This window comes from Etheostoma cragini, chromosome 14, assembly GCF_013103735.1.
Source record: "Etheostoma cragini isolate CJK2018 chromosome 14, CSU_Ecrag_1.0, whole genome shotgun sequence".
Classification (NCBI taxonomy): Eukaryota; Metazoa; Chordata; class Actinopteri; order Perciformes; family Percidae; genus Etheostoma; species Etheostoma cragini.
The window spans coordinates 249,790-271,604 of record NC_048420.1 but is presented as its reverse complement, the minus strand read 5'-3'; the positions used below and the strand labels follow the sequence as shown (position 1 = coordinate 271,604).

At 42.4% G+C, this 21,815-nt stretch overlaps 1 protein-coding gene and 1 long non-coding RNA gene across 2 annotated transcripts in view; one reads left to right on the top strand and one right to left on the bottom strand.

Moving 5' to 3' along the window:
* LOC117956703 overlaps window positions 1-15,856 on the top strand; it is a 17,827-nt gene extending 1,971 nt beyond the window's left edge. The window contains exons 2-3 of the long non-coding RNA XR_004659342.1: window positions 3,109-3,118; window positions 15,775-15,856. This is a non-coding gene — a long non-coding RNA (uncharacterized LOC117956703). The remainder of the gene's footprint in view (window positions 1-3,108; window positions 3,119-15,774) is intronic.
* A 1,749-nt stretch (window positions 15,857-17,605) lies between these two features.
* On the bottom strand, window positions 17,606-21,494 carry LOC117957149 (replication protein A 32 kDa subunit-A-like). Its single transcript, XM_034892745.1, has 7 exons — window positions 21,425-21,494; window positions 21,298-21,342; window positions 21,080-21,219; window positions 20,374-20,487; window positions 20,212-20,283; window positions 20,025-20,132; window positions 17,606-17,791 (listed from the first exon to the last, which is right to left on the bottom strand). The coding sequence occupies exons 1-7, from the start codon at window positions 21,435-21,437 to the stop codon at window positions 17,606-17,608; spliced, it is 678 nt and encodes a 225-aa protein (XP_034748636.1). The 5' UTR covers window positions 21,438-21,494.
* Window positions 21,495-21,815: the final 321 nt, after the last annotated feature.

Below are 21,815 nucleotides of genomic sequence, written 5' to 3'. Positions count from 1 at the left end.
TGGTAGTCTGATGATGGGTAACTGGCCTATCGGTGAGGTAGCCTATGGTAGTCTGATGATGGGTAACTGGCCTATCGGGGACGTAGCCAATGGTAGCCTTCCACACATACAGGTAAGGTAAAGGATTCACTGCATGTTTGACATTAAACAAAAATATGATATATGAATGTGTGTGAAGCTCAGTATTGCAGGGCCAGGGTTGGGAATCGTTTGGATTTTCCCAATTCTGATTCCAATTCTGATTCTTCCCTTTGATTCAGGTAACGATTCTCTCTGACCAATCAGCAGTCTGCAGTGATTGTTAACAATTTTCTTCGACCAGTCAGCAGTCTGCAGGTTTTTACGTCACCTTTTGGTATCACCTCAGCTCGCTTGGAACCTCGACTGAGGTAGTACTACAAAAAGTACCTGTTAGCAGGTATCAGGGATTTTTTATCGTAATGGAAAACCAAAATAGGCGAGGCGAGTCGAGTAGATACCATGCAGTGGAAAAACTGGTTCTTAAACTGTGGTACAAGAGCCCCTGGTGGTACGCACGCTCCCTCTAGTGGTACGCGGATGAAATCTCTGATTTTATATTTTATTTTTAAAACGTAGAAACGCTTAATTTATTATATTATAATATATATTATAATTTCCAATAATAATGCTCCAACTATGATCATTTAAAAGTAATTCAAAGGACGCTTAAGTGTTACATTTCTTGTTTTGACATCAGCTTGGTACGTAGTTACCAATGAGTGTGCATACATTCATGATTACATGTGATGGCAAGATGGCCAGCAGAGGTAAAATGAATAGTTCAAAAACAATGCCTTGTGTCTTTAATCTGTTAGAGAGGAGTGTGGATGAGGAGGAGAATATCTCCAGCAGCCACTACAGTGGACGAGCACTACTGGTGCTGTGGACCTACTCGCAGCAAATGATACGAAACAGTCAGGAGACATGGAGATACTTTCTACAGGAAGTAGTTTGTAACATTTCTAGTTAGTTTTGGTTTTCCTGTTCATCCAATCAGTTTTGCTGGTGAAACCACCTAACTTCTCCCAACATATTCATCTAAACTGTGCATTAGGATAAAATCACACAAGAGTAATTACCAGACGATTGTTGTATGGGGTCAAAGAACCAAACTACCAACTCCCCTCGCTGTCTTTGTCACACACCATTGCCTTTGGTGGGTCTGAGTCCATAAAACAGGGCTCCATCAATAGCGGCTCTGTGTGCTCGTAAGCTCCTCTGGAAACCCCCAACACTGATAGAGGCTGCCACTCTTTGACAGCTGGTTGTCAGTGACAACCATAACCTCAATTGCACCTAAATGGAATGCTTTCATGAGGTCTAAATGGGCGATCAACATGACAAGAGAAAGAGAGAGAGAGAGAAAGAGAGATCTGTGTGTGTGTGTGTTTGTGTGTGTGTGTGTTTGTGTGTGTGTGTGTTTGTGTGTGTGTGCGCGTCTGTGTGTGTTTGTGTGTGTGTGTGTATGTGTGTGTGTGTGTGTGTGTATGTGTGTGTGCGTGTGTCTGTGTGTGTGCATGTGTGTGTGTGTCTCTGTGGGAGAGAGAGGGAGAAAAGTGGAGGGAGATGCTGTAAATACGAACAAACAGGGTAAATCTAAAACACATGGCTCTGCGGTTTCCGAGAGGAGATATTTTTCTATGCCGCAGAGAAGTTGTAACAGGAATGTGGTGTGACTCCTATCATATGGAATGAAAACACTGATGCCGTGCCAGCAGGGTGGATACAGGGTGTTCAGCTGTGGCTTACAGCAAAGCCCTCGTCATCACGGCTAGGTGATGTACCACCGCAGCGTAAACATGACGAACATGAGTCACACGACTGGCCATGACACGAGGAAGAAGGAGAATTACATGTTTTCACAGAGGCGGGGGGGGGTTTGTCAGAGATTCTTTGGCTGTTTGTTCAAAATATGAAGTGAGCCTGAAGACTCCAGTCTTCCTAGGGAACATGTTTTTATTTCCAGTCAGTGCCAACTGGATTTGTGTGAGCCATGTTTATGTATTGTCCCTCAGCATCAAATATTGATCATGTGCATATTGACTGTCACTGCCACCTCCCTCAAGATGACTCTTCTTACTAATGTCTATTAAGTCCACTGATGCCCTTATGAAAAAGATGTAGTGAGAGGTACATACCTTCTCACACCAAAAACACGCTTTAGAATGGCAGAAATCTGTCCCATTTAAAGGACCAGTGCAATGTTTTGGGGTATTTGCTTGCAGCGTGTGGATGTGTGTAGTGATGGATGACATGTAGCTTAACACTGAATGAGTGTTCTTGTGTTTATGTTATATGTGTATCATTAGTCTTATGTTGGTCTAAATCCTTGAAGTTCCACTTCCGGGATTGCTCAGTTGCCGACAAAAATTATACTAAATTTCATTCATTTAGGCTGATATTCGATGCCTTGGGCTTGCTTTGTGTTGGCGTTCTAACCTCTGGTGGACTTCTGAGGACTATGGTTATCTGGTCCTCAGATCTCTGCATGGTAAATCCAGACAGCTAGCTAGACTATCTGTCCAATCTGAGGACTATGGTTACCTGGTCCTCAGATCTCTGCAGGGTAAATCCAGACAGCTAGCTAGACTATCTGTCCAATCTAAGAACTATGGTTACCTTGCTCGGCTCCGCAGTGTGTGGCAGATCTGGCAAAGCGAGACCAGTATTTTCTAGAACCAGACCTATGGAGGGTTGGTAGAATGTAACACTTGCTTAACATACTTGTTACATCTAAAACCGTGTGGTCCAAGCTTGGCCCCACCATTTGAGGGTCTAGAACCACCACTGGAGCAGAATGATATCAGTTTCCTCTTCCTGCAGCACTGCTCTCTGTCGTATGACCATTTGCTAACGCAGAACAGCCAATGGAATCGCTCTCTCTCTGGAATGACCTGTGATTGGCCAGTCTCCTATCACAGGCTAGATATTCTAAAGCTAAAATCCAGAGCCAAAAGGAGAATTTTGCTTGGATTTTCTCAGACCACTTGAATTACAATATGCTGAAAAATGATTAAAGAATCTTTGCCCAGCAACGCTAAGTTGCTTACAATAGCTTTAAAAGTAAAATAAAATGCCTTTCAACAGCTCCACAGGGGTGTTCGTTTTACTCATGGTGACATCCCACAGAGAAGCTGTTCTCATTCACCGGCCGTACCTTTACCTGCGAGAAGTAATGCACTCGTGTCCTTTTGGAGGGAGTAAAGGTGACGTAGTATAAGGAGTGATGAATCAAACCAACACAGGACTTTTACCAAGAAGACGGCTATTCATGTCCTCTGTATTAGCAAGTTGACTTATTTTAACTCACTTTACTGTACATAACTCCACGAAAACCACAATCTTTTCTTAAAACTAAACAACTTTTGTTGCCTACACAGATTCTTCACCGCTGGGGCTTGCACAGGCGCACTGATCTGTCGCGTTGCTGGACACCCGTAGGAAAACGCGCACGAAAAAGAAATCATACGATGAGTGTATGAGGAAACGTTGAAGAGAATCATCAGCCAAATCTGCACTTCCCTTCTGATGAGAAGGTTTTCATCCCCCTTAAGCTCACTGTCATGGTTCGGTCTCACCTCACTTGTAAACTTGTTTCCAGATGCAGGCAGCTGTTTTCAGTCAAATAGGCTCTGAAAAAACTGTAGCAGCAAACAGCAACCAGACAAAGTTACCGTCAGGCGGCCAGAAACATGACTCCAAGTGAATGCTTATATCACTCTGTGTCTGTGGGGTCCTGAAATGGGCAAGGATTTGCAAACACATTCACAGAAACATATTTTATAAGGTGATAATATGCTTTTGTTGTGTTTATAGCCAGCCCAAATTCCAAAGTGGCAAAAGAATCAAATACTGTACTGCAGCTTTAACCTAGGAGGTGGCACATCAGTAAATCTTCATGTGGGTTGTTTTTTAATCCACATGGCAAGACCTACTTTGTCATTTAGGTATGGAGACTTGTTGTGAAATGCAGACACCACAAAGTCTTGTTTTTACATTTCTATTTCTACATTGCATGAGAAGGGACATTTAGAAGTTTTTGGAAGGCATATTTGTGTATACCTTTGACAGAGTTATATGCTAGCTGTGTCACTGCTGTGTGGGGGGGATCTTCGGGACAGCAATGACGTCCGATGGCCGTTGTGCAGTAACAGAACATCTGCCAGCTTCCCTTCACTTTTCTGTAAACGTGACTGTTTGTTTTGGTGCTTAACCGACCTTTTGTCGGATTATTTTAGCTAACCGTGAAGACAGCTAATCGTGAAGGGGGGAGAAATTAGGCAAAGAGGAGATCTCCAGCAGGGACACCGGTAGTTCTAACGGAGACGTAGCTAATGTTGGATTGGATGTTGGGACTCGGGTGCCTGGGTCTGGGTCTAATATCATTAAACTGCCGTCAGCATCATGAGCACCAGGCACCAGAGTTAAGTCGTGACGGGTGGATTGCTGTTAATAAAGTGGCCGGCTAATGACTGAATGGATGCTAATGGTAACTAGCTAACTATATGTTCCAGGGCTGTTGTCAGCTGTCATCCCGACTGAGTGTCTCTCAGTTACTGTCTATCTATTCAGCTAACATTAACGTTAGCCTACTGGTGAACTTATCATGGGTCAGCTCAGTGCTGTTATCTGTGGTCAAAACAATCATTCTATGAGTATACTTATGAACGTGCTGAACAATGTGGACCTCATAATGTTACCCACCATGCATTAGCATTTAACGTTAGCTTTGTCAACCAGCGCATTGTAGTGTGTAACGTGACGCTGGATCAATACTGAAATGTATCAATAAATTAAGTCTCTTTGTATTACTAAAAAGTGGCTTGTCATTAATCACAAAATGGTGCTGTCTGGCAAAATAAGAACTAAAAAGTATTCTTTTTCTTTTTTTCTTTGACATTGCAGGATTTACAATTTACTCCTGAACGTATCATCTGGGTGACAGTGTTCTGTTGGAAGTTACCAGTAACTGGAGGGTGAAAGGTTATATTACGCCTCTGACGGCCGACTATAGGACAATGCAACCCGTGTCTGAAAATAAAACACCAGATCATGACCACAGGCTGATGGCGAAGGTGTGAAAAATAGAAGAGTGCCAAATTTGTGTTTGAGGAGGTAACACCAGACTTTCAATATGAACAACATAATAACTTCATGAACATTAAGCGTCCCATGCGTAACTGGAAGTTAAGTAAAGTCTGATTTTAACGCCAACTAGAGATGGTCTCTTATGTACTACTACAGTACGACTGTATGGAGATGAGATGTTTTTATCTATGTTGTATGGCCTGGCTCAGGGTAAACCTTTGTGAAACTTGAACAAACACAAACAATGAACGCCACAGAACCTTCGTCTAGTTGTACATTCAGTCAAAAAGAACATGAACTTACGTAATATCTGTGCATAAACTCTAGTACTTTCCAATACCACTGCTAGCATTTCAGGCGGTATCGAAGGCTTTGCCGATACACTATTTTATGATGCGCTCCAGTGGGTTGTGGTCCCGTTAGAGGGTTGGTAACAGAAGACCCATTGTATGGTTTGCCAGACTTGTTGCACAGTTGATGTACATGATAAGGGCTCATAAAGGGAAAGTTCCCTCTTTTCGTGGCAGCTCTTAACCAACTGGGACTCAGCGTTAACTCTCCTTTTGGCACTACATTGCCAACTATTCCACGGCCTCGTACCCCTTTGTGAACACTAATTGCCTCTTCTCCACGGGTCTTCCTCCTTCATCTTCATGCCCTTATCCCGCAAGCCAGTCAGTCAACCTGCAGGATTATTGATGTGTTTACTGGCAGAGGGGGATGCCACTCCCTGCCTTGGGAAACTCTGAGGCTTTCAACTGTTGAGTAATACTGAATGCTGCTTACCACCATCTCCAATCAGGAAAGTTGGGATGTGCTCATCTCTGCTCACAATGAGACAAAACAGAAAGAAAGAGATTGTGTAACACTGAGTTTTCGGCTCACCTGTGTCACCTCATTCAATCATACAGCGGAGTTTCAACCATGGCGCATATATTTCTATATAGAGGAAATACATGTTTCACAACCCTTGCAGCTCATACAAGCTGCTTGAACCTGAAGTAGCATTGATTGAAATTTTGGTTTATTAAAACTTTAACTTTTGTAGTTTTGGCCATCAATTTTTTTTTTGGGACTTTTTTCTTTCCACAACGTACCACTTCTGGGATTGCTTATCCGAGTATGTTTTTCTCCCATCCCAGAATGCTGTGAAGCCAGAAAATGGTCCTCCCTAGCGCTGTGGAGGAAGCTCTGGCAACGCAAGACTATTTTTTTCTTGACCCATCTGACATTCCTGCAAAGATTCTGATAAATGATGGAAATGATAATCAAATACTACAAATTTCATAAATGTGGTCTTCCAATAGCAATGTCTAATCCTAGTTTGAGTTTAAATAATGCAGACCGATTGGTCAGAGATACTGTAATTATCACAAGCGCAACACAGCACATCCTGTCCAAACCAAGTGACTGACAATAGTCACCCCCATCCTTTTATTCATTTGCCCCAGATTATTTCTACGCTGTTCGAACCATGCTTATTCTGTGGAAATGAGGCCATATTATTCCTTTATCATATGGTAAGATCATATGGTGATACAACTTGTTAGCAGGCAGATACATCCAGCTGACACAGAACAACATGTTGTGTTCCTGGACAACATTTACTCGTCTTTCAGCTGTTTTGTTTTCAACAAACTACTGAGAACGAGCCGGCCTATTTTGGCTGAACTGAGTTTACAGGTAGTCAACTCTGTCTGTCTGCCGCTTGGTGTTGCGCAGGAATTGTATACTGGTTGTAAAAAGAGAGACTGAGTATACAGGGCCCTCATGTGAGAAGGAGGCTGACAAAGATACTAGAATGAATAGCCGTGGATGGAGTGAGGGGCCCAGGATGCCTTTGTACAGGGTCCACATTTTGTGCTAAGTGAGTGACCCCTTTCACATTATAATCAATTGATCCATTGTTACTATAAAAATACTGATCTCAAAGCTACAGCATGTAGTGTCTAGGAATTCTAATGACAACAACACTGTCGGCGTTTCCACATGAAACAAGCCTTCATTGATCGCGCCAACCCCCCCCCATCACAAAAACAAGGACTCCTAACTGTCTTTACTTGAGTTTCTGTGAGCAAAAGTATATAAAAGACGACAATCTCCTGAACCTCGTCATAATGAGACATCCACAGAGAGTTGTGAGAAGCTGATAGTCTTAATTAGCTTTGTAGTAACTCAATTGGAAATGGCTCGTCAATATAAAAAAGTTATGCACTAAAGGTTTTACCTTTTTTTTCTCATGAATTTTAGCTACAAGCGCTAATGAGCCCTGGCTGGCTAACACAGCTAAAACATGTAGCTTCTTGATAGACTACAGCAGCTCAAGTCATGAATGAGCACATGTTCAGCTAAAGAAAAAGGACTACTGACTGAAAGCACCTACTGTGGGGCTTTTAAAATGAAACCCTGCATTGTGTTTGTCCTCTGTGGACCCTAGTTGGGAATATTTTGGTTAGGCTGTACACTAGCTCTGGGCAAGTCAATTACAGTGCTCAACTTTGTTTTAATGTTCAGCCTTAAACGACCTTTCCCTCTTTTTTTCTTCCTTTCTCTCCATCGTTCCATAATCCCCTCCTCCAGCCCTCCCATTTCTTTACAACCATCCCCGGTTACATAAGTCTGCCAAAACTGTTGTTTTCCAGCGGGACTCACTGCTGTGTGCGGAAACTGTGGGAGTCAAGGGTTGGGCATCTCAGCCCCGTACAGTGCCAATGGCCATCCCAGGAATGCATCCTCTCTGTGGGTCTGGGCCACAGCCAACCATGTGGCCTCCCAATGTCACCAAGGCACTTAGAAAAGAGACCAAGTTTTTTTCCACCCCCAGAAAAACAAAAAGGCGGTATTTTGCTCCCACACTGGCAGTACATGTTGAGGTTGTCTAATACTGCACCCGTGTATTCTTGTTTGTTTTTTCGCTTTTTAAAAAGGTAGAAACCCCAGCATTATGTTTGGCCGGCCTGCCTTACAACCCTTTGATGAATACAAAGGACAGTTTTAGTAATATTTAAAGACCCCCCCTTGAGCAATGTTTAATGGTGAATGGGTACAGGCAGACGCAGTGACAGGCTTCTCTCTGCCGCACCTGACATGAAGAGGTTTAGCTAACAGTACCCGACACCTACTGTTAATCCTATTTCAAATTGCACTCTCAACCATGAAATCCACTCACAAGAGGAGAAAAAATACACAGTGATGCAGTGCAGAGGTGTTACAAAGATAATCTTTCCCCTGCCACTTTTCACCACCGGCTTTAAAGCAACAAAAGGGTGCAGGTACAATTAAAGCACGAGTAGGTCTTCTGAGCAAAGAAAGGAAGGTTAGGTTTTTGTGAAATTAGGTTATGTGGGAAATTACAAGGGGAATGGTATCACACTGTGTGAGCGGGCGGTGCCAGACATATGGCAGACATTGGTGGTAACCACGCTGTAAGGTTGTTGCTGTTTTTTGCCAAAAGCTTGATTTGACCCAGTCCTCTAAAGCTTCCTGGTGGTGGTTGCAGAGAGTTAATCACATGAACTCTTCCAGGCCTTGCGGTCTGCTAACCCGGCACTGATCCTAGAACCCAGGCATGAATGGTTCTGGACGGCCGCTTTTCAGCGCAACATGGCCTCTTCAAAGCCGTCAACTGAGGGTTCACAGAGAGGAGCAACATGGACAAAAGTGGGGTTGTAGCAGCATGTCCTCCAACCTCAATGACACATTAGGATGAGGTTTAAAAGCTCGTTCTTGGCCTTGGTAATGGAAGTCAAGAAAACAACCTCACCATTTAGTAGCTGTTCTAGTCTGATCTACGTCAACACACGGCGTTTGCCCAGTTTTTTATGAGTTGTGGTTGTCCAGATTTAGATCTGAGCACATTAACGACTTCTTGTCCATTTTGGTTTAAACATTAATGTTCAAAGCACATTCTTGACTGATGATTTGATAATGATGTCATCGGGGTTATATATGCTTGGTCCTCTTAGTTTTAACAACGTCTCTGGTTGCTAGGGGGGGAATCACCCGCCTCCCAATACGATATCATCACGATACTCATGCCATGATAGGATGTTGCTGCGATTTTAAACAGCTTGCAATATTCCGCGATATATTGCAATTTATTACCTTTTTTCCAACTTCAAATTTTTCCCAATTTCAAATAATATCCCCAGAAGGGAACTTTGTCAACATCTGTTTTATCTAAAAAGAAACATTTCTCTATTTGTTCATCTCACTTCAATGTTCTTGCTGCAGAACGGGACAAACTGACCACCAAATATATATTAAATATAGTATATAATATATAATAAAAGATCCGTACTTTGCGTCTGTGTACCGATTCAGTATTACCACTGAAAATATCACTATACCGTGCTGTATCAATTTCCAAATTTCAAAAGATGTTTCGGCTTCACCTACACAGTAACTTTGTAACGCACCGGGGAGCCCTTTAGTGTCCTTTCTCACCACGCAGGGGAGGCCGATGGACATGTAGTTCTGAATTCACACAAAATTTCTTCGTTAGGTCTAGTACAAAATAATTACGTTAGTTACATAAGTTTAATTACTTACTTAAAATTAGAAAAATAGAGATTTGGTTAAGTTTAGGCAACTAAAAATCCCTTGTTAAGGTATGGAACAGATTGGGGCCTGTGTTCAGGCTGGCCAACTGTAGACTATATCTTTATTTGACCATCTATGTGGGGTTTAAAAGAAGGACACATGTGAGCTGACCCATTTTCAGGTCAAGCAACTACACTCTCATTGTTTCTTCTTGGTGTTCCATCATGGCAAGGTTGCAACCGCTTCTGAAACTACATGTCCAACACACTCTCACTCCCGCTGCGTCAAACAGGAACGCTTGGTCACGCGTTACTGACACACAAAGTCTCTTTTAGCATCAAGACTCTTGGCGTCACTTGGACGGATTTGGCATCATTTAAGTAAATATATGTTTAACTGAGATGTGGTTGAAGAACACGATAGTTTAATGAAAGATTGTGGGTGGGGTTACAAAACGTATATTTAAGTGACACGCGGGACAATAACGGGACACAAACTCTGGTTATATCTGGTTGGTCTTCGTACTTTTGACTTCATACTGACAAAAAAAAAAGTAACCGGGACAAGTTGGGATTGCTGGAACTGCAGCCAGTGAGGGTCCGCGGGCTGACAGGACGCTGGGAAGAAAAGGCAGCAGGCAGTATGGGAGGCCGGCTGTGACAGAGGATGGCAGGCCGGGTGTCACCAGGTACGATTCCCCCCGTCTTGCTGTATCTCAGGAGTTTCGCCTGGCTGATCAGGGACGACAGGACCGCTGCTCCCAACCTTCAGTCAGCTGTCACACGAGGTCACTGCAGGAGACAAGGTATGCGAGTCTCACACTGTACAGGCCAGACACACGTCAGATACATGCGTCTGCATTCAGTAGCGTGTGCTTGTGCTGCATGTGAAGTCTGACACCCCCCCCCCCCCCCCCCCCCTCCCTAGTTGGATTCAGCCCTGGGAACAGGCTGGGGTGGGCTGAGAGGAAATGATGTGGTGCTGAATTTAATTTCTCTATAATTTCTATTATCTTGGCGGTCACAGGCTAACACTGGGGAGTGAAAATGGAGGAATAAAAACACAACACACAACTTGGATTAGAGAGGGGAAAAAACGAGAGGAGTTCAGAGGGTCGTATATCATTAAGCAATTGAGAAAGTTAATTAGGCAGCTCTGATAATTATTGCCATGGCAACCTGAGCGCACTCATGCAGATTTGATTAACGAGGTGCCATTTATCTGCACCGGCTAGACAGCAGGGCCGGCACAGAGCTTGAGAGACCCCTAAAGGTGGGAGATATGTAATGTAGGCCACAATGCTCTTGTATATTTGATTTAAGGCACACAGAATCCACATTACAGCTTCTCATGGTGAAAAGAAAAGACAATCCCATTGCATAACTCATATTTTGGGGATATGTGAGGGTGAAACAAAGCTTTAGTTTTCTGTTTTCTCCCATTGTTTCACACTACTGACACCGTCTGAAAAGTGAGACTGTTGAGACAGCTCAGTTGGAAGAGCAGGCACCCATTTCTAGAGATTTACTCTTTACTCCGCAGGCCGCAGGTTCAACTCCGACCTGCGGCCCTTTGCTGCATGTCATCCCCCTCCACTTCCCCTTTCATGTCTTCATCTGTCCTGGGAAATGGAGCACTGAAAGGCCCAAAAATAATCTTAAAGGGATATTAATAATAATAAATGCACTATATAATTGACATATACATAAGAGAGAGTCAATGTTCTGGTATTGTGAGGGGGAAAGTGTAAAGAAAGAATGTGATTTCCATGTAGAGGTGTGGAGGGAAGGAGCCAGCAGGGCTGTTTGTGGATTACAGTACACATGTTGCCCTCTGGTGGAAGAACCACAGCATGCTGCTGACGGCTGTCTGGAGTCTGGTTTAGCAGCAGGCACACAGACACTTCATCATGTGGTGGGGACGATTATTAATGGCTGTTAAGAGAGCACAGCACAGCAGTAACGTGGCAAAATAAAGCACTCACAAAAAGCCATACTGGATTGGAAAAGACGAGCCAGTGTGAGCCGTTTCAAACGCAATACCTGTCACCGATCAGGACGCAATTCAAAAAGAAAGAACAGATAGGCGCTCAAAATCTTCAGAGAATATGTTCAGCGACATGGTGACACATTTAGCATGTGCTAGAGACACGCTATCAAAATCTGTTTGCTAAAAAAAAAAAAAAAAAATCACTTAATTAGCACTCTCAAGCTTTTTTTTTCTTTCTTAGCCATAGATAGGACCGACCATGGAGCAGCATGCAGACAAAGTGAATACATGAAAGTGAAGTAAGCTCAGCGGGAGATTTCTCCAGGGACCCACTAATCCTCCTTCACATCATTTCACACACAGCCAAGTGAGAGGTATGGATTATAGTTTATTATCCAAATATCAAGCATAGATGAATTCTAATAACAGTCATATGAATTAAAGCCCTCTCACTCAGCGTGTTTGGTAAATATCTGACAATGGCACTTTCTTAGAAAGCCACATTCTGCTATAAAAATAGAAAAAGAGAGAGAGAAAAAATAGAATTGATTTTACTGTCACAAATAGCGGTGTCTTTATTGAGTTCCTTTCCAATCCTCAGCCACAGTTCATAGCCTTGTCACAGTCTATTACAGGTGTGGGACATTTCTCTTCTTATTTTTATAAGTAAATCAGCTACTGACCAAATATTATTCACACAAAGAACAATTTGTACAGAGGGTGGAAAGGAAAAATATACATGAGAGAGAAAGAACCTTGAAGTTTGAAACTGCTGCAAAAACAGCAGTTATAGCAGATCTGAAGTGGGCAGTGTACTACTGCAGTGTGTACTACAGTGTGTGTACTGTGCATCCATAAAACAAACGGCAGAAGATAGCAGTTAAAGCCTCAAATGTCAGGTTAGTTTTCCCTGTCCAAGAGAGGGACACGTCTCCATGTCCCCATGATTGGAGTCATCATAAAAACTCTATTTTCTTCATTACTAGTCATGTAAGAAAAGGGCCCAATGTGGTATTGTTGAAAGTAATTAACAATCAATATCTTCCATTTATACAATGGCATGAATGACTGAATATTAGAGGTGGGAATCAGCTGTCTCCCGCTGCAATATTATAAATGAAAGGAAAACTACAGCAACATCTGTTTTACCTAAAAAATGTCCATTTCTCTGGTTGTTCATCTCAGTTCCATTTTATTGTTGCAAAATGGGATCAACTAGCGCCTTACATTTTTATGCACATTTCATATAATAAAAGATGGATACGTGGCGTCTGTGTATCAACACAGTACTGCAAAAGAAAATATTGCGAGACTACCACTATAATATAGGAACCCTAAAGTCAATGTTTTTTAAGTGAGGTTTGTAAGTTCACTTCCATGTGCAACTGGGTCACGTTCAATGTCACAACGAAAGTACTCTAGTTAAGTACTGCTAACTAACATGCTAGTTAACATTAACATATGCACAGGCTAATTACAGCTAACTAACATGCTAGTTAACATTAGTAATAAACCTAAACAGCTGATGAAGTCCAAACTGCCTGGGACCTTATCCTGTACTATACGGTGATTCCTCTACTGTGGGACAGTAAGTCGCGTGGTTATGACACAATCGTTAGTCTATTTTTATAAAAACGGCTGCTATGGAGCCAAATCGTGTGATATGAGGTAACAGAGCCTTTTATACATTGTCGTGTTTCTTTAGAAATAAACAACGGACTTTAAACGCTTCAGATGTAAAGTTATTCACTGTCAAAGTGGCGCCAAAATGAATGGGAGTCAACGGGATGCTAACGGCAGGTGATGGCTTATTAGCATCAACATGGCGCCATAGGAGCGACGCTAAGAGAGGCAAGGCTTGCCCCCTTGGAGCTCCTCCTACTTTATATTTTAATAAAGCATCTTGTTTTTATTTATTGATTTCAGTGTACAGCACCTTGTTCCTTGGTTTTAACAAGTGCTATACAAATAAAGTTTCGACTTCCTCTGTCTGGCGTCTGGATGTCCATGCAGCCCAGTTCCTGAACCCACATTAGACCAGAAGAGGAACCCAATCTTATCCCAACGTTTTGTATAAATATCTATGAGCCAGAGAGGCATAAAATAAGATTCAGCTTTTTTTGACTTTGGATTTGTGAAACCCAGATTTACATTTGTTGGACTATGCTTTACTTTCTGGGGCTACCTAAATTTCATCTAAAGAGAAGAAAAAAACAGCATCAATTATAAATTATTAATGCCTCTACAGCTGTCAATCTTCGGCTTTGTCAGATCCCAAGAAACACAGTTTTTGGGAGTTTGAAGCTGCTCACGATGAGGAGTTTTTTCTTTCCATCCAGACTTTTTTAAGACCCTGCTGAGAAGCGACAGCAGCAAACAAAGCCGTCTATCTGGCTCTCCAGGCGTTCCCAGCAGGCCTTTCAGCTCGTCCCCCCCGCCCCGCCACCAGCTCTCCTGGTGCGCTGCTGCTGCTTTGGGCTTTTTCCCTAACAATGTAGACCGCATAGACGGCCTGAACAACAAGCGGGAGTCCACCCTGCCGGGGCTTGTGTAGTTCCACGTGTACTTGTCCCAGGAAAGTCCCATGGGCTAAAAACAACACGCCGGGGCCAAATGCCAATTTCATTTATTTCTTTGTTGTCATGGACAACAGCGAGGCATTGAAAAGAAACAAATAGCGGAAATGACTTTTTAAAAATTGACCACTAAGGTCTATATAAAAGAGACTTCAGATACAGCATTAGGGACCACTAAGGTCTATATAAAAGAGACTTCAGATACAGCATTAGGGACCACTAAGGTCTATATAAAGAGACTTCAGATACAGCATTAGGGACCACTAAGGTCTATATAAAGAGACTTCAGATACAGTATTAGGGACCACTAAGGTCTATATAAAGAGACTTCAGATACAGTATTAGGGACCACTAAGGTCTATATAAAGAGACTTCAGATACAGTATTAGGGACCACTAAGGTCTATATAAAGAGACTTCAGATACAGTATTAGGGACCACTAAGGTCTATATAAAGAGACTTCAGATACAGTATTAGGGGACCACTAAGGTCTATATAAAGAGACTTCAGATACAGTATTAGGGACCACTAAGGTCTATATAAAGAGACTTCAGATACAGTTTCTCAGACACTTTGTTTCTCTCACTAAGATCCAGAGTCACTACTCGCTCTGAAGATAATCACTGTCGCTCTAACACGCACGCACCAAAGTTATACAAGTCTTTACAAAAGTTGTGCTAGTAATCCACTTAGTAGAAACATTTTATTCCTGGAAATCATTCATGGTTCAGAAGAAAAAGCGATTAACCCTCTGAGGTCTGAAAGGCATTTTCACAGATCTACTTAAATGGCCCTTTTTAAGGTATTTGCATATTAAAATGTTCTGAACAAACTCAGCTTTCTGTATTTTTTCCAGAATGATGTGTAAAGACATCTTTTGACAGTAAAGCTGAAACAATGTTTGCTTTTGAAAATTCCGCAAATCTCTTTTGAAAACAAACGTATGATGCGTAGTATACATTTTTTGGTGCTTGAAACGACTTTTCCAAAGTCTTAGGTTGAAATTAGTAACATAATGTTTGAAATGAAAGGTTATTTCGCTTTTTGAGTAGCAGTTTTGTCAAATATCGGTTGGATGCACCGCTGTGTCTTTTGTCCTCAGAGGGTTAAAAAAGCGCACACACGCCCGCCTGGGTGCAGCATTGTTGGTGTGCCTACAACATCAGTCAATGTTCCACAATGTTCTCACCAGGGATTAGAACTCCCTTGTCCTCTGTGAAAGACATGTACACGGAGAATGGTCCACAGCTACCACTACGGCTTAGCATGTCTACAAGCCCTTTACAGTCACCAATAATCACTTCATGTACATCAGACCTGCTACAGACAACTCTTATTTTACCTTGAGACTGACTGGGAGCAACTAAATTATTTCCCTAAGGAATTTTATTTTCCCCAAGGAAGTATTCGGATGAGTCACAGTCCCTTTGTGTACAGCAAACATGACATGACATTTGCAGGGTACCAACAAATTTAGCACACATCTACAACTTAGAAATAAATAAAATAATACACTGTATAGTCAAACATAAAGAAGCCTGAGCAATCCATCGGGCAGTAATTCTCTAACATATTTACACCGAGACAAACAAAGCCATCAGCTACAGTACTGTTTACAACTTATACATTTGACCAAAAAAGATGTATATAACTCCAAAAATGCGGGTGGTGTGTCCTGATCAGATCCAGGACTGTGATGCCTCCAGCTAGTCCGCTACTGTTCTGTTCTCTAGAAACGATGCTCATCAATGGATGTGAAGACATGGCCTTCATTAATCAGAAACTCTGTAGGTAGGAGAGACAGGTTAGCGAGTTAGGTAGGCGTCTGTTAGACAATCAGTATCAGATAATAACGTGTGCAGCATGTTGAGTGACACGGCTAGAGCTAGGTTTATGGTTGGCACCGTGTTCCCGGGACGAGCTGCGTGATCCATAAAATGACGTCTTTGCGGCTGGCGCTTCCAGGTTTTGTCAAAGCTAACAAACGGCCTTGTGGAAAGAGTGTTGGAACATTGAGGGTTAGTGTGGAGAACGAGTCGATGAGATAAATGTAATCTTCACATTGATTGGTTTACTAATGTTGTCAGGCAGCCTGCTTTGCTTTACTTATAATATATTCTTCTCCACTACGTCTTGCTTATTCCCAGATTGTTTGTCTGCCCTGTCTGCTAAATAGTCTCAGAAGGGAACTTGTTCTGGTGGAAGAACAACAGAGAACTCCCATTGGACAGATAGTCTAGCTAACTGTCTGGATTTACCCTGCAGAGATCTGAGGACCAGGAAACCATAGTCCTCAGATTGGACAGATAGTCTAGCTAGCTGTCTGGATTTACCCTGCAGAGATCTGAGGACCAGGTAACCATAGTCCTCAGATTGGACAGATAGTCTAGCTAGCTGTCTGGATTTACCCTGCAGAGATCTGAGGACCAGGTAACCATAGTTCAGGTAACCATAGTACACATATAGTTTACTCAGATAATACTAGCTGTCTTTACCCGAAGGAGTCATCCATCTTGGAGCTAAGCAACAGCGCTCTTTTCAGCAGTAAATTCTTATAACAATTAGATAATTCAAACCACTTCACGTGTCCCACCTGGATCCATTGGTAAAGGTTGGAGAATACGCAGGAAACTTTATTACAGACGGAATACTCGACACACTACAAGCTTTGCCTGCTACAGGGACCAGCATCTCAGCCAGCGGTGTTGCTCAATGCCACTAGCTGGGTAAGGGGACATCGGGGTCGGTGTGGGTGGAAGCGGAAACGTGGACTCAGTGCAGGAATTTGAGCTAGTTGTGAAGCTAACGCTAGCCGGCCACCTGTCCAATTATTAGACAACAAGCTGGACGACATCCAATCAACAAACGCCAGTTCAGAGACCGCTGTTTTTATTTTTGTGGAAACATGGCTGACCAACAGTGTACCGGACTATCTAGCTGCGAGGCCTGCTAGCTGTCAGATCAGACTAGTGAAGGTGGGCTGTGTTAACCAAGCAGGTGCAGACATGGGGGGGCTTTAACCATTTACCATTCTACATTCAACGAAGATTCAAAACGTGTTTACATCACTCCAAGCGCTAACTCTAGCGATGCGTTAGCTGAACTTTACGGAGCTTATAATGTATCTGCCGGTATGGTATGTTGATTTTATATAATCTCGTTGTTATATATATTAAATGTGTAACACCCATTGAGCCCCGGTGAAAACGCACTTAAGTTGAGTTTAATGCCCCATTGTTTGTCTATGTCTGTAACCAGTAGGAGTGGCTTGGGATTGGACTTGGAAAGCAGCAAAGCAAGTGCATTCTGGGATTTGGTGTCTTTATTCCACATGAGCCCAAAAACACATTTTCTGGCTTTTCTCGGCCAGTCTGGGAAATAAAACATTGTCAATATACACTAGGGAAATGAGGACTTGCACTAAACACAAATTGTGGAACATAATGGGTGACCTGAACCTTTAAACCCATTTCACTTACCGGACCCTGGATGGTGGACAAACCATTTGGTAAGACATCTTCAGGATGTTCACTGCCACCATGGCTGACAGTGGTATTCATATTCACATCAAATGCCTGAATAAACATAACAGACCAAAAAATGTGTTTTAGCAGTATTATATAGAGTGTGAGACCAAAAACAGGCCAGACGAGGCCATTTACAAAATACCTGAACCTTAAAGGATTTAAACGCAACTCTTTTAACTCAAGGATACGGTGGCCCTAAGAGCTCAACGCACTGACAGTTAAGAAAGCACGTGCAAATAGACACAACACAAAAACTATTTTACAACACATTTGAAAAGACGAGTGCAGAACCCGCTCAAAAACACGGCTGTGATATAGACAGATAATAGACCCGACACACCAGAACCAGCTTTATCTGCCAGGTACGACGACACACGAGGAATTTAGCTTTGTATTGCTCACAATGTACTTACTCATACAAAACAACCAATTTATACACACTAAACAGAAACAATATAGACATGTTGAGACAATAATGCACTGAAGAGTGCAAAGTATGCAGCAGTAAATTATAATTATGATAGTTATTTTAATTATGGAGCATAGTGCAAAAAAAATGCTGGAAGAAATGTTATTAAATAAGTATACTATTACAATATGAACAGCTCTGAAATAGAGGATGATGAATAAATAATAAATGAGACCATTAAAAAGACTGATTAGAGACAGTGGTACTGGATGTGATGTAACCTGACACTGTGGGTCAGAAGTCAGCTGTTCATCAGAGTGATGTAACCTGACACTATGGGTCAGAAGTCAGCTGTTCATCAGAGTGATGTAACCTGACACTATGGGTCATAAGTCAGCTGTTCATCAGAGTGATGTAACCTGACACTGTGGGTCATAAGTCAGCTGTTCATCAGAGTGATGTAACCTGACACTATGGGTCAGAAGTCAGCTGTTCATCAGAGTGATGTAACCTGACACTGTGGGTCAGAAGTCAGCTGTTCATCAGAGTGATGTAACCTGGCACTGTGGGTCAGAAGTCAGATGTTCATCAGAGTGATGTAACCTGACACTATGGGTCAGAAGTCAGCTGTTCATCAGAGTGATGTAACCTGACACTATGGGTCAGAAGTCAGCTGTTCACCAGAGTGATGTAACCTGACACTATGGGTCAGAAGTCAGCTGTTCATCAGAGTGATGTAACCTGACACTGTGGGTCAGAAGTCAGCTCATCAGAGTGATGTAACCTGACACTGTGGGTCAGAAGTCAGCTGATCGGAGTGATGTAACCTGACACTATGGGTCAGAAGTCAGCTGTTCATCGAGTGATGTAACCTGACACTGTGGGTCAGAAGTCAGCTGTTCATCAGAATGATGTAACCTGACACTGTGGGTCAGAAGTCAGCTGTTCAGAGTGATGTAACCTGACACTGTAAGTCAGAAATCAGCTGTTCATCAGAATGATGGCTTGTGGGGAGAAACTGATCCTGATTCTGTTGGTTTTGGGATACAGTGCTCTGTAGCGCCTACCAGAGGGGAGAAGCTGGAACATGTTGTGTCAGAGGGGACAAACTGACCAACACGTATGATATATAATAATACATCCATACTTGAAGCCTGTGCATCGATACAGCATTGCCACTGAAAATATTGCTATAATATGCTGTATTAATTTTTTCCCCCATCCCTAATACGAGAGGGAAAGCAATCTCTGGATGTTTTTTAAACTAGGACTGGATCGGAATATTGTTTCAATGAGTAGGGATTTGATTTTGGGATTCAACGAGCCCTGACAAAGCCGTCGCTTCCTCTTGCCGCCATTGAAGCCTGCTGAATATTCGCTGATGAAAAGCACCGAGGATTTTAACAATCATCGTCTGCAACACTTAGCTCGACGCAGCACGTCAATGATGTGTCCTCAACATAACATCATGACTTACACGCCGGCTTTCTAAAGCTGAATGGCTTGTTACCTGTACGCATTTTGAGCGCTGTAAGGTAAGGTTTATTTTTATTTTATTTAAGGTTTATTTATGTATAAACCTTAAATAAAATATAAACCTTAAATCAAAATAAATGTAAACATATGTAAACAGCAGACGGGTTGGGTTTAGAAAACCAGGGTGGTTTTTGACCCATCCACCACCCCGACAATCCATCCTTTTTGCCCTTTTATACTACTCACTATGGCATGAATTCACGCATACATGGAAGGTAATGGAAGTCAATGGAAGCCAAACGGCGGTGATAAACATGCTACAAAGCGAGTATGCGTCTCGATAACACGCCAATACATATACAATACATGGTCGAAACCTTCCACGAGCTTGTGTACCTTTCCAAAAAGCTGCAGATGTGCTTGTACCACTTCCAACATGTGGGACGTGATCTCATTCAGGTCCTCGATACAACGAATGTCCATTGCAAGCAATGACCTTTGACCCTAATGCAAAAAAAAATAAAAATCAATGCTCACGTCCTTCTAAAGCCTATCATCTGTAAACCTTGTTTGTGTTGCTTACATCCAAACTGCGTAGGCTTCCAGTCACCTTCACGTATGTTCCAGGAGAAGCACACCTCACCACAGCACCGGCCTGGGACAAACACAATTTGAAACTTTATTATTTTGCCAAAAATTGCACATTTCTTTACATGCTTTCTACATTCCTGTTGATGCTACTGGCCTCTGTGTTAACCCACTGCTTCACATTTAAAGGTGGACCAGTCATGTCATCCACGGAGTACTGGATGTTTGTCACAAAGGCAGCCGAGCCTCGGATGACGCCCACTACAGACACCTGCAGCGACAGGAAGCACACCAAGTCCCATTCAAGAACATGGCAACTTAACATATGTAATGTGTCTTATAAGCAAGGGCATAGATTGTGTTGGGCGGGTTTCTCTCACTCACACACCCACCCACTTTCTGGATTCGAATGCAACAACAATAACAACTTACGGCACCAATGTCTTTATTTATGTAAAGATTAGACAATACTTTAATCATCCCACAATGGGGAAATCATTCTCATGTACTGTTCAGCATATTGAAAAAATAAATGTTGGAATCATGTACCGCTCTGTTACGAGACCTTGTTAAAGCCTTAAGCTCAAAGTTTATATTGATTTGAAAGATATGAAATCCAATCATTATTCTTCACACTTCTGTTATTTTTTTAAAAATAAAAAACAAAATCCCCTTAACCCATGTGTGGGGCAAATTCCCAAAATCTACCCCAGGCCAATTAATGCATGCAAGCGCATGCCGTGAAAGACAATTACCCAGCAACACATTAGGCTCACACTCCTACTAAATGTTTATTTATATACATTTATTACACAGAAACCCTAAGTGCTTTCCATTCATCTACATTTGCCTAATGCATATACCTGGTTGAGTTCCCAGTTGCAGATTGTAAAGGTCCTGTCACCCCCTCGAGAAGCAGACAGCAGCTGAGACACCGTGCACGGCAAAATCACAAGAGTTGTCCTCTGTGGCGACACCGGGGAGAAGGAATACTTATTACAGTCTGCATGAATGCACCCAGTTTCTTCAGACCCCTACATAGCATCTCACTCATGCACAGAAGACAGAAGCACCTGTAAACTCAGCGCTTTGTGGCCGAGCATCCCATCCGAGGGCCGACCGCAACCTGTGGAAAAGCAAAACATGCCAACCATGCTTAAAGGGTTGATAGTTGTGTGGTGGGGTGACTTCTAGATTTGCTGACTTACCTTGGTTCCACATGACAAAATGTCTTCAATACTGTCACACTGGCAGCTGCAGGTATTTGGAGCTGAAGCCAGTACATGAACAGTCAGGCTGGATGCACTGGGAGAATAGAGCTAACTGTGCTAGCCGCCTCATTATGCTAGGCCAGCAGGTGTTTGGAATTACAGCAATTACCCATGATGCAGTGCAGGACCAAAGAACATGAGCTGGGGACAGTTGTGAATCCATTTGCATGCTACATTTCTTTAAAGCATTAAATGACTATTTTAATTTTTCATTGAGAATCCATTCAACAGTGAATAGGTGTTCACACCACTTTTGATAAAACTTCCTTTAATCTCTTCAAATTATGTTACGACATCAGAGCAGAAATTGTTCATACAAAAGTGTGAG

Bases quoted from the DNA above. Each gene is read 5' to 3' on its own strand.
- LOC117957149 (XM_034892745.1), bottom strand. The intron at 21,220-21,297 runs GTTTACAGGTGC...GCATTCATGCAG, and splicing joins GCTCGGCCACAAAGCGCTGA to ACTGTAATAAGTATTCCTTC. The intron at 20,488-21,079 runs GTATATGCATTA...CTGTCGCTGCAG, and splicing joins GCAACTGGGAACTCAACCAG to GTGTCTGTAGTGGGCGTCAT.